The sequence below is a fragment of the Pyrgilauda ruficollis genome, unplaced genomic scaffold, assembly GCF_017590135.1.
Source record: "Pyrgilauda ruficollis isolate IOZ18807 unplaced genomic scaffold, ASM1759013v1 scaffold15, whole genome shotgun sequence".
In the NCBI taxonomy this organism is placed as follows: domain Eukaryota; kingdom Metazoa; phylum Chordata; class Aves; order Passeriformes; family Passeridae; genus Pyrgilauda; species Pyrgilauda ruficollis.
Genome location: NW_024513654.1, coordinates 16,432,766 through 16,445,518, shown reverse-complemented (window position 1 = coordinate 16,445,518; position 12,753 = coordinate 16,432,766). Strand labels below are relative to the sequence as shown.

The 12,753-nt window shown below is 41.3% G+C and overlaps 1 protein-coding gene across 4 annotated transcripts in view; it reads right to left on the bottom strand.

Moving 5' to 3' along the window:
• Nucleotides 1-7,290, bottom strand: part of HTR7 (5-hydroxytryptamine receptor 7) — a 30,164-nt gene extending 22,874 nt beyond the window's left edge. For 2 of the 4 annotated variants that reach the window (XR_005954641.1, XR_005954642.1), the window contains exon 1: nucleotides 6,435-7,288. Coding sequence is in view for 2 of the 4 variants with exons in the window: in XM_041461445.1 (XP_041317379.1) it covers nucleotides 6,435-6,961 (527 nt within the window). In the remaining 2 variants the exon portion in view is untranslated. Of the gene's footprint in view, nucleotides 1-6,434 lie in introns of all 4 variants that reach the window. The other 2 variants (XM_041461445.1, XM_041461446.1) reach the window with 2 other exon arrangements.
• Nucleotides 7,291-12,753: the final 5,463 nt, after the last annotated feature.

Genomic DNA, 12,753 nt, shown 5'->3' with positions numbered 1-12,753 from the left:
AGAAACTATTTTTGTTACCTTGATAGGAAAGAAATCACTTTTTAAATGTCTCCAGAGTGCCCTGCTTGGCAAAAATGTGAATTAATGTTCCCTTACCTCTGACTTATCAGGCTCCTTTGAAATGTCTGGATGAACCCCCAAGAATTAGAGACCCCAAAATCACTTCTGAAAACTCATCCAGTCTTAAACCCTGGTAGGAGCAAACAGAAGATAGTTTCAAATGTGGGGGGGAAATGCAACATCCAGTTTCAAGAAAAGGCATTCAGATAAATGTGGTTTACTCTCAAATCTCCTGAATTTCACTGAGATATAAGTTCCCATTCATGCACCTCAAAAATTACCAGTTGCAGTCCCCTCTGCACTGCCACCTCTGGGGTATCTGGCACCTCCACACTTTGTTACTCCCTTGCAGTAACACTGCTTAAATGCATCCAGTGTAAAACAGCAAGAGAATAACCAATCCATAGGGTTTTTTTCTATAGCATCTTTTAGCTTCCCAAACTTTGTCAGCCTCTACTCTGCAGACACAAGACACATCCAGCAAACTTCAGATTTATGCCTTTTTCCTCTGCAAAAGGACAAAACTTCCACTCGTTTTGATGTCAAAATCTTTTTCCTCTGTCAAGCTTTCAAAAAATAGCCCATCTGCTTTAGAAAATATATTTTATTTGTTAATTCCCACCTGCTTATTGTGCATCTGGCAGTGTGCTCGTGAAGCATAATTTCTCTGCATAGACATAATAAAGCAATACTTGTGGCTAAAATCTGGTTACTCTGTAAGTAACTGCATCTCTTTCCTGTGACGTGGGAAACAATACCCAAGGATGTCACAGAAAGGTACCTAAAGAAATGGGATCATGGTAATGCAACAAAACCCCCCAGATTAATTTATGCTTTTGGAGTGGGCTCTCAGTGACAGATAAACATTGAACAGCCTTATACTGCTTAATGCATCCAATTTCCAATTGAACTTCTTCATCTCCAAATTTTGGACCAAAAATTTATGTTGTATGGTTTTTTACACATAAATAATGAAATGGAGACTGCTAAATGTTCAGCAATAAATTCTCTGCAAAAAAGAAACTACATCAGCTTAAGGAACATTCTTTAAACAGACTGCATTAGAAAAACTACATGGAAAGGAGTAAGACCAAATCTGTTCTTTTTCACGTCAGTTTAGTTTATGAATGCTGTGTCTTTCATAAGCTAGGCAAGTTATTTATAGGCGCAAAAAGAGTACTGTTGTTCATCAGGCTAAACAATGAAGAAAATGGCTCTTGTGAGGGTGGCTGTTGTTAGCAATTAGCTGCTGTATTGATCTCAAAACTTTTTTCTGCAATATAGGCTTTAACTGTAATAACTTCATCACACACTTTTCCTATAGTTCCTTTTAGGTTTTTCCTCATTTCTCAGTTATTTCTGAGTAAATATATATATATTTTAAACAAAATCTCATGAGTGGCACTACTGGTGGCTGTCCACGCTTATTCTAGATCCAAAATATATTACAGAGAGGTTTTTTTCATAACTATTTCTGCATACATATTGCATGGATTTTGTGAGTGATCTGAGCAGGATTGGCAGAACAGACTGCTGCCTTTTCCACCCATGGCACTGAGGCAGAAAAAGTCTTCATAGCAAATAGGAAGCCATGCCATTAGGTTTAGCAAATTGCTAACAGTTTTCAGGTCATATTGTCAGCTTGGGATGTAGGTAGAATTTAGACATCTGGATTCTATTGAAAGTGCATAAATCTTTATTTAAATTTTGTTCCAAATTCTTCCTCTGAGGAAATTTGAGATCTGTACAATTCCTAGACATGGAATGAGGACTCAAGAAGCCAGTGAACTTTTGGGACTGACACATTCTAAGGAGAAGCATAAGTACTCATACTTGGATTGTGAGAACACAGACAGAGAAAGAGAGCTGATCCTTGTAGAAAAAAATCTCAAGATCAACAAAAAGGCACACTTATTTGCATAGAAATTCTAAATCCTCATCAATTTAATGGAAGCCTGGAATACTTGTGAATTGTTGGCCAAGATACAGATTGGAAAACTTCCCAAAAAAGTGCTTCATTACTTGTGTGGGTGTGGAGAAAGTGTTATAATTCTTCAACTGCATCTGAGTAGTTACGTTTCTTTATCACTTTCTAAGCCAAAAAACTATTTTTAAATTGAATTAAAAATTGCTACTTATGCAGTTATCTTGTGGATACCCTCCAAAACAGCATTTCTGTAGCTATCTTGGGTCAGAACAGCATGATGAATCAGCATGAAAACACCACCAGTTCAAACACAATTAATTCCCTTTATTTTTTCATTCCCCACTAAGATGTGGTTTGTATCCACCCCTCATAATTTACTCCTAATGTTTTCTCACTCTTAAATATAAAGAACATAAAGGAATTGTGATGTGATATAATCTATTTAATTCAGAACCAGAAAAGTGGAGCCTTAAGAGCAAAAGAAAAAAATATCCCAACAAACTAATAGGAAATTCTTAAAGAATAATTCAATTCTGTTCAATTATCCTGCAAAAGTCTCTGTAGCTCCTACTACAGAGCTAATACTCATATCACAGATGGAGGGAATAGCAAAGGTAATCATTGGCTGAGTATCACTGCTTGTTTAATCCTCAAAAAATTTGAAAAGGCAGAAATACTCTTGTCTCTCCATTACATCTGTTTTAGTTCTGACAGACCTGCCTGTAAGCAGACAGCCTTCCTCCAAAGTGAGGGCTTAAATAAGATAGAGATATCTAAAATATATGTTCATCTCATGTCCCCCTGACAAAGATCTGTGAAGGTTTTTATGTTGTGGAACAAAAGGGAAGATATTATCTGAAGAAAAGCACAATAGTCCAAATCTCCACAAATTTAGATCTTTGTGGATAATCAAAGAACCTTTCCAACCTAGCTGCTTCCTTGTGCACCCTGTGCAAAGTTAGATATCCACATAATATCACACCAACATCTACTTTGCACCCTTATAGTTTGCACAACTTAGAATAGAAGCAACTTAAAACATACAAGAAGTGTTTGGTGTGTCTAACTAGGAAAAAAAAAAGGTTTTCCAACAGGATGAAACCAGCCCATTTGTATACCCTATGCTAATATGCTTCTTTCAGAAGCTGATATATTCAGCTAAAAACCACATCCAGCACTAAGGGCTGTGCAGCAAAATCTCTCTGTGAGCAATAGGCTTGCCAGCTGCTGGCATTTCAGTGCTCTCAGTGGCATAAGATGAGTAGCACATATTTGTGCAAGGGAAACAAATCAAAAAGCCTTTTCAATTTACTCATTTTATCCTTGGTAGCTCCTCAAAGCCTCTGTTTTCCTAACTTGTTTGTTTAATGGAAGGTATTATTTCTCTTTACAAACCCTGCCTAGCGGTTTGCAACAAATTTGGTTCTTTAAGATTATTTCAATAGTAATATTCTTTCAACTATATACCTGATTCTCGTATCTGCTTCAGGAAGAATCTAGAGATTCAACAAATTTTTAAACAGTCAATTTATTTGTTCTCTCTGCACTGCTTGCAACAGCCTCATCTTTTACTTCAGGAGAGACGTTACTGGATCACAACAAAAGGTTCCTATAGTGCCCTAAAGAGACAGGTGACAGCACAATTTCTAATTATATTTCAAAAATTCTTCTTTGTCCTGTGTTAACCCTGCTTCCTAAAGAAATGTCTCCCATGTAACCTCAGGATCTTCAAGATTTAAGTACATCTAAATGCCTCTGAGGAAAGTGGCCAACTTGAAGGACAGTGAATTTCATTCACATTCTCTGCTTCTGAATTTCTGATTGAAATTTCCTAATCCTGTATTTGTATTAGTTGCCCTGAGATAGTAAGACTAGTAAGGGAGGTATCACTGGTAACCTTCTTCTCCTACATAATAGAAAACATTGAAGTGGTTTCACCAAAGCCTTGGAAAAATGGACCTCGTGAAAATGGTCTGAACCTCTTATGCACTGTATACATTGTGATTTGCAGCTCCTGTACCACAAACAAAACTTAAACTGGAAGTATGTGTTTTCAGAGATACATTTTCCTCAGTGATCATTCAAGGATTTTCTATCTACATACGTGTAAGAACAGCTGCCAATATGACAGCACCATTACCATCAAAGCTACACTGGCAACATTTCATCATTCACATTTGCTTTTCATACTGCCTCCCTGCTTTGCATATTTTGTAGATATGCACTATTCAAAGATTTCTTAATATCCAAAACTAATATTTGGCCTGGCTTAGCAGTGTTACAGCAATATAAGATTAATTATTTTTAAATAGGATTACAAATCATGGAGATTTTTAAATTCTTTACTGCTGAGTAGTAGAGACATTTTGTTAATGAATTGCTGGCTTGTCTCCTTTTATTTGTGATACCTACTATCTCAACTATATAATGGATTTGGGTGACAGAGGTTAAGCATCATAAGTCACAGAATTTTAATTTCAAGTAGGTAGTAGACAACACTATAATGAATTATGAAGAGATGGTGTTCAATAAACATTCAGTGAAAGAACTGAGAACACAAAGATGAGAAAATAATTCTAGTTTAAATCAGCATTAGCTGGTGAAAATCAGCCATTTACAAGAGGTTATGTTCTTTCTCAATACAAAGACATATCTATTGTTAGTGTTTTAGGAGGAGAGGGGAGTGGAGAGAGAACTGAGAGAACAAGAGATGCAGTCATCAACGTGACCAGTTCAGTCAAAGCCCCTGTTCAGCACACAGCAGTGACCTCCAATGTTAAATGAAGAAATAGAAAAGAGCAAAAGCCCAGTGCTACAGTGTGAATCACCACACATCCTTAAGAAAGCTTAATTTTGTTAACCTGTTTTCAAAAGATTGGTAGAAATGGAGATGGAGAGCTCAGAGATGGACACAAGAACAATCAAAGAATATAAATACTTAATGGGGAGAGAGTGTAAAAATGAAATCACCTATCTTACTAATAGAATAGAAAAACAGAGAATAACATTGGGAAGGTAGATAAACCTATTCATATTCTCTTGCAATACAGGAATTAAGCTTAAAAATCAACTTAGATAAATTAAAATTAAGCAAATGTCAATATAGCAGCAATTTAAAAAATCAAACCAACACCAAGAACACAGATCGTTTGATACTGACAAAGTCTGAATATGGATTTCATTGCCACAAGATGCTTTGCGGCATTCAGATAACTGCTGGCCAATACAGAGGTCACAAAATAAGGAGTACGAAAGTAGAGGATGCTTGTACAGAAATTAAAGTTCTGAAATTAACACAAACTGTGATGCTTCTTTATACAAAACAACTTCCATTTACTGTAGGAATCTCTTTCGAAAGATTGTTGCTTTGCAGAAACCTAATGCAGAGTTTTTCTAAAAACTTTCTGAAGTAAACAGTCAAGGCTGCTGTTGGATATGGAGTTGGTAAACTACTTCTAAAATCTAGTTACAAGGTTTTACAATTTTTTTTCAAATTTGTGTGAAGTTTTAATGAAAAATTACCTTCTAGCTGTTAAAACTATTGTCATAGAATTTAGGCTGTGGAAAAGGGAAGCTACAGGCTGCAACTTACTTTAGAATAGAACCTGCATGGAAAAAAGGATCTGTCAGCCTTCCTCTGCAGAGCACTGACACAGGCAAATGTGGGCTCTTTAGTATGGCTTTCCATCACAACTGAACATCTAAGATACTCTTCTGCAGTGTGTACACACCTCCTTGTTGCTCCAGTGACTGTATCTTTTGCAAGAAGCTAAATGCCAGTGAGCATAACTTGGATTTTAAGACAGCAGATGCAAATTTTTAAAAAGCAAACATTTGAAAGTATTTTTTCCTTCAAGCAAAACATTATTTGTCAGAAATGAAATTGAGCTATTCTGGGATTGTCCTAGAATAAAGATAAAACTTAGGAAACTATAATTACTGCATCTTCTCTGGTCTGGTAAAACTCTGCTGAACCCAGCGAGGTTGCACTGCCACTTTGAAAGAATCAGCTCAAATCTACCTGTGGTATAAAGCAATTTAAAGGCATATGTTCCAAATTTTAAAGCAGCTGGAAATGCCCTATTTACTTGCATAGAGCCATGGTGAACGTTGACAGTTTAGGTCCGGTTTGGCTTTGACACCCTGGCTCACCAGTGGCAGCGAGGAAGTTACCCAGAGGGACAGCCAGGCACCCGGGCTGGCGTCCGGGCGGCAGCTCACCGTGCTCCGGCGGGCTCCTTCGAACAGAGAGGCTGCGGGCTGGCACTCGCCTCGCTCCCTGCTCTGAGCACGGCTCATTTCCAAGGGACCCGGAGGAGGAGGCAGGAGAGCGCTGGTGGGACCGCTCAGTGCGGGTCCCCCGCCCGGGGCTGCGGGCAGCGGCGCGGGCCGGTCCCCCGGAGCGGCGGGAGGCCGGGGCAGGGCTCGGGGCGCCGGGCGCTCTCACCTGTCGATACTTATCACACAGAGGGTCATGATGGAGGCCGTGCAGCACATGACATCCATGGCGATGAAGACGTTGCAGAAGAGGCGCCCGAAGATCCACTCCCCGCCGATAAGGTCGGTGACGCTGACGAAGGGCATGACGGCCAGGGCCACCGAGAGATCGGCCAGGGCCAGCGAGACGATGAGATAGTTGGAGGGCTGCCGCAGCTTCTTCACGAAGCAGACGGAGATCACCACCAGGCAGTTGCCGGCGATGGTCAGCAGGGTGATGAGGCAGAGCACGGCCCCGATGAGAACTTTCTCCGCGCTGCCGTAGCTGAGGATCTGCTCCCCGCACTGCGAGTCGTTGGCGGGGAGGGGGCTCGCCGTGGGCAGCGCCGACGGGGGGGGCGACGGGCCGAGCTTCGCCAGGCTGCGCGGGGGCCAGGAGCCGGCGATCATCCTGCCGCCGCTCAGCGCCCGCGGCTCCTCCAGGACCAGGGGCCGCAGGTTACCGTAGAGGTGGCTGCCGTTGAGGGCGAGCACCATGTTGGCGTGAGCAGCCCATGAAGCCTCGCCGCCCGTTCTCCGGCTGTCCCCGGCGCCGGGATGCTCGGGCTCCTCCTCGGGCGCCCGGCGCCACCCGCCCCCTCGCAGCCGGCCGAGCGGCCCGTGGGGGCCCAGCCTTCAACTTCCCCCGGGGCAGCGGGGCTCGCCCGCGGCGCATCCCGGGTGGCCGCGAGGTGGGCACGGCGCTATCGCCCCCAGCCCGGGGGCAGAGGGGCGGGCGGGGGTGGTGGCCGCTCCCTCCCTCCCACCCGCGCCCATCGCCCGCTGCCACCCGCGGCTGCTTCCCGAAGGCGACAGGCGACGGGATGGGAACCGCTCCGCCCCTCTCTCCCTCCTGCCCTCTGAGCTGCAGGTGGCGGTGCGCCCCTTCCCCGCAGTCCGGGGAGCCGGTTCCTCCCGAGGCTTCTCCTTCGCGGCCGCCCAAGCGAGGGGCGCTCTGGGAAACCCCCTGTATATATATATATATATATGTGTGTGTGTGTGTGTATGTGTGTGTGTATGTATGTACACAGGTCTCGCCGGGAGGCTGCGGGCGGGTGCCGCGGCCGGCGCAGAGGCGGCCGCAGGCGGAGGCGCTCCGGCCGGAGCGGGGTTCCAGCCTCTCGGTTTGCCGGCTCCGGCACAGCCCTGCGGCGCGTCCCGGCTATGTAAGCACTTCTCTGTGTATCCAAGCTTGCAGATTCTTCTTCATAGTAAGATGATGTGAATACCATCGCCTATATTTTCTCTTTTATTCATATTTTTGTACCCTGATTTTGAATTTACTCTGTGCTCCATGTGTAATTCCTTCTGTAAAGCTAAAACCAACAAACCTCTATTGCTTGAATTACCTGTTTTTCTTGTAGGCTCCCTGGACTCTTAGATACAAGCCAAATTTTGGGATTCACTAGCTTTCTCAGTTCTTTAAGTCCTATTCTTGCCTTCGAGTGGGGTAAAAATTAACTGTTTGAATTGTGAGTTACCCATGGGATGCCAGCAGAAGATCACACCCCGTGATATAGCAACATGATGCCAGACAGTAAGGACTAAAACCAAGAAACACTTGTTCCTGAGTGTCCCTCACATTGTCAACATGAGACAGAAGCCAGGTGAACTAGAGAAGGAGAGGGAATTGAAAGCGCTGGTGCCAGATGTATCAATTACCATGAGGTTTAAATGAGGGGAGATCTTGCAACATATAAAGTTTTATTTAAGTATGTGCAGGACAGGGAAGAACTGTTTGTGTGGCTCAGTAGTAAGAAAGGCTCTAGGATGGTTGCACATTATACTGACTTTAAAATCTGCTTTGAAGACAAACCTAATTAATATCCAGTTATTGGGGGCAAAAAAACAAAACCAAAACCCTCAACTGACAGTCCTACAGACTAGTGAAACACAAATCCATAGCAACTGAGGCTTCCATACTTGATTCACAGAACACAGATTGAGCACAGGCAGAGCCTCCTGTGGTCAGAAATGCAGGGTTTGGTAGTTGAATTGCTGCCCTTCCCTACCACCCCACATCTTGATTTGACTAAGATAATAAAATAAGCAATGATAAGGATGAGATCTTGTTGGGCAGCTCCTTGCCCATTACCAAGTTGAAACCATTTTCCTGTTCAGTCAGGTGTTTCCCCACACTTTGTTAGTTGCTTTATTGCGTCCAATCATAACAAAAAAAAACAAAATCACAAAATAAAAATCCCTGTTTAACCACCCAAAATATGTTGAGCTTCAGGTGAGTTACCCCACCAGGTGAAAATGAAGTATTTTGTCCTCTTCAGTTAAACAAATATTAGGAAGAAAAAGGTCTTTAGAAATTGCAAAGATATATCTAAGTTAAAACATTAATGCAAAACTTGGAGAGAGAATGTTTCCTTATTAGTTAGACATATTTTTCAAAAATAGTGTCTGAAGCACAGCTAAGGAGTTAGAAACTTAGTAAATTTTGTTCAAAATAGATTCTTATCACAAAAGCTGATAAAATTGTACAGTTTAATACTCCCAGTAAAACCAATTTTTCAGTTGCTTAAAATGTCACTAAGGCAGAGCAAATTAAAATCTGGTGCTTCCTACAAATGCGTTAACACAGTTCATTAAATCAGTCATTCTTCTTGACAGCTTTTCAATACACTCCTGGGATGTGACTCTAAATGTTCTGAGTGGATGATACACAGGATCATTTGGTAGGGTAGGGATCACTCCTACCCATTCCAACCCAAAAGTAGGACTGAACCTTTGTTCTGTATCTTAAATTCCCTTACAGTTCATTCCAAGTTAATCACCTGATTTCTTTCCTTCTCAAAGGCCATGTTACCACTCTTTGAATTTGCTGTTGTAATCTTACCTTTGAAGAAACAAAACAATTTAAATCAATTTAGGTGCCATTATAGAAAGGGATTTATGTACTATTGCAGAAAAATGTGAAAAACCCTGGCAAGACAAAGCAGCTGACACCTCTCTAAAATATGCTCCTTGAAAGGTTTTTACTAGGACACACCTAAAATAACTTCCAGTTTCCCATGCTGGGCTGAATTGGTGAGCTGCTTTCCATGAGGGTTTAGAGGGTTTCACATGGCCAGTGTCTGGAAAAGCATGGAGAATCCATCACTCCATGAGATGACATCTATTCTAGGCACTTAAAATAACAACAAAGGAAAGTAGGACTCCATCTTTCCAAGGGTACATCCCACTTTTGTCTTCAGTGATCCTATTTAAAAATTCTAACATGTTGTTCCAGACAGAATACAGAATTGAAACAAATGTCCAATTAGGTGTCAAGAATAACAAGCTGACATTTGTTCTCTACCCAAGAAATTACTTTTTCACCTTTCATTAGGCTTCAAAAAATAGAATCAAATCATTTTTCTGTCTGGGCTTAGTAAAATCCTGTCCTTTGAGTAATTTAGGCTCTCTGTGCATAAAAGCCTCTTAATATTTCCATATACCTCCAATTCTGTGCTAAGTCCTTTGTCCCCCATTCCTTCTGCACTTAGTGAAGTTAAACTATTTTGTTAATATTTGATAATGAACTTTATTTGCAAATCTCACCTTTGGTATTTTATTATTATTGTATAGAAAAATTTCAGATTATAAAAAGATAAAAAAAATGCAAAAGAACTTTTTACTTTGATTTTTTTCCCTCTCCCTAAGTAGTTAACTCCTATGTTTAATTTTTTCCCCTCCTCCAGAAACAGTGCTAATCACATAACATCTTCAGCATTTGCTATTGATACTAAGTGCATACTATAGCAGTGACTATCGCTATCAATTCTTTGCTGCCACGTTAGTGAGATAAGGTAAGACAGGTCATTAAGGCTAGCCAAGGAAATACAGTTTCCCAAGCACATTTTGATTTAGTGGGGCCAGACTGTGTCTATAAAAGTGTTTATGTTGAAAAACCTTGCATTAAATCCTGGATCCTTCATCCCTCTCTGGAGGACTTGATGCTTGCAGACAGCAGGTCTGTGCTAACTTGGAGGATCCTGACTGAAATGGGTCAAGGAACACAGTGCAAGAGCATCAGCAGCAGAGGAGAAAACGCTGACAGCCCAGCATGGCAACACCTCCCCTCACACAGCTGCCTCTAGAAAACAATAGCCCTTCTCTTAGCTGAAAAAGTTGAAGGCACTGCTACATTCCCCTCCTTAAACCATTCAATATTGTACACACGGCAGGAAGGTAACATGAGTATGCAATGCAATAAACAATCAGATCAGAAATTTTTCTTATTCTTTTGTTCTTTCTTATCATCCCCTCTTTTGTCCTTCCTTGCCTAAGAGAGCTTATCTCCTTAAACGGTTGTTTTCATTTGTCTGTCATATCTCCTTTTCTTTTCTTTTCTTTTCTTTTTCTTCTTTTCTCTTTTTTTCCTTTCCTTTCCTTTCCTTTCCTTTCCTTTCCTTTCCTTTCCTTTCCTTTCCTTTCCTTTCCTTTCCTTTCCTTTTCCTTTTCTTTTTTTGCTTTGCTTTCCTTTATTACTGAAACCTTGATTTTTATTCCCAGCATGTACTGTTTAGCAAATAACACTTGTCTAATTTCTAGCAAATATGTTGCAGCTGCACTTTTCTTTTCTGCCTTTTCTTGCCTTTGTGAAGATAAATCATCATCATTCTGTGGCAGTAAAACAGAGAGGTAACTATTTCCATATTTGGCCATTTCTTACCATTGTCAAAATAAATACTTTCATCTGTGCAACTTAAATATGAAATTATGTCTTCCCTTTTTTGGAACTAGCAAATACTAACAACAGCAAGGTCGCATCTGAAAAGAAAGTGGACAGTGAAGGTGACATTTATGCTTAAAATTCTGTATCACTCAAAATGAGAGCTCCCAACTCTGAAAATTCCACCTGTACCTTTACATTGGAGTTTATGGAGGTTATGAGGTTATGATAAAAGTGACTGTGACATTCATGTTACTGAGTTGCTGAGGCAGATAGTAATAAACAAAATCTTAGCGCCCAAAAAGTGCCAAATGCAGAACTAAAGGAAAAAAACCTTAACAGTTGCTACCATGGGCTTCCCATTGAAAACATATTAGAAGAATTGTGACAGTTTCTGCATTAAAATTTACTGAAAGGCCTGTCTTGAGGTCTAAGTGTATCAAGAAGCACTTGGAGTTAGGAGATCTGTTTTCACCAAGGAGAACTTCAGGACAGTAACGAAACAAAGCAAGTTAGAAGCTTGCAGCTTAACAGTGAGAACCATAAGGAAGCTCTTCCCAGACCACTGGGGCTGGTGTAAATAAAAGCAGTAATAACTAAAGCATAACTAGGAAATAAGGCTGTGCACGGTTCTGAGGACATGATTTGTGATACTTGGTGCTAAAAGTGCTTTGTACGGAGAATCTTACACCATTACAAACAAACAGGGTTCTGCAGATCTTATGCATGAAGATCTGTTTAAATGTCCTCCATTTTAAGCACATCAGTGAAAGGTTTCTTTTGCTTGTATATCGACAAACACAAAGGCTGCTTAATCTTCTTTGGTATCTCTGAACACTGTTGCAGTAGGGCCATTCAGAAATAACTGATACATGCTTCTGGATCGCTTTTTACATTCATTAAGACAAATCAAGTTACATCAAACACTGAGCCAAAGAAAACCTGGAATAATATCTCGAGCTGTTCCATTTTCACACACATTGAAGAAAAACCTCGGCAATACCATTCAGGCTGTGCTGCTTGTTCAAATGGCTGGCAGAGAAGCAGTACTGATGTGATGTAACAGGCAAGCACCTTACAGATGCAGATGGGCTCAAACAGAGCTTCTTTATTGAAGTATCTTGATCTAATACTGTCAAGAAAAAAATGCTGCCATAGATGTGGCATGAACAACAATGGTTTACTAGCTGGGGGGTTTTTACTCCTTTCAGAGTGATGTGGATTTTTCCTGCCATACAGATGTGGGAGCTATTTTCTACTGACCCTCAAAACTGCTTCAACTCCTAGTGCAGTGTCTGCAACCTGCAAGTAGCTTCTCTGCTACCACCGTCCCAGGTATTTGTAACTCATCAGGCAGGATGTCCAGAAACACGCCAAGAAGGCACTGTTGTTTCTCAGCCATACTTTGTTAACCAAGTGATCTCTGGTAGAAATGAGTCCCAGCTCCCCACAAGTCCTGTGCACAGCAAGCTGCATCAAGGTCAGACCCTGTAAGGAGGGATGTTCAGGGTTTGGCAGCTGCCTTGGCCTTGGTTAGAAGCATTTTTGACTTATTAAGAATTTAGGGCTCCAGATACCCCGCAGACTTCCTCTGATGAGCATGTAGCCCAGTTTGAAGATGGAAAAG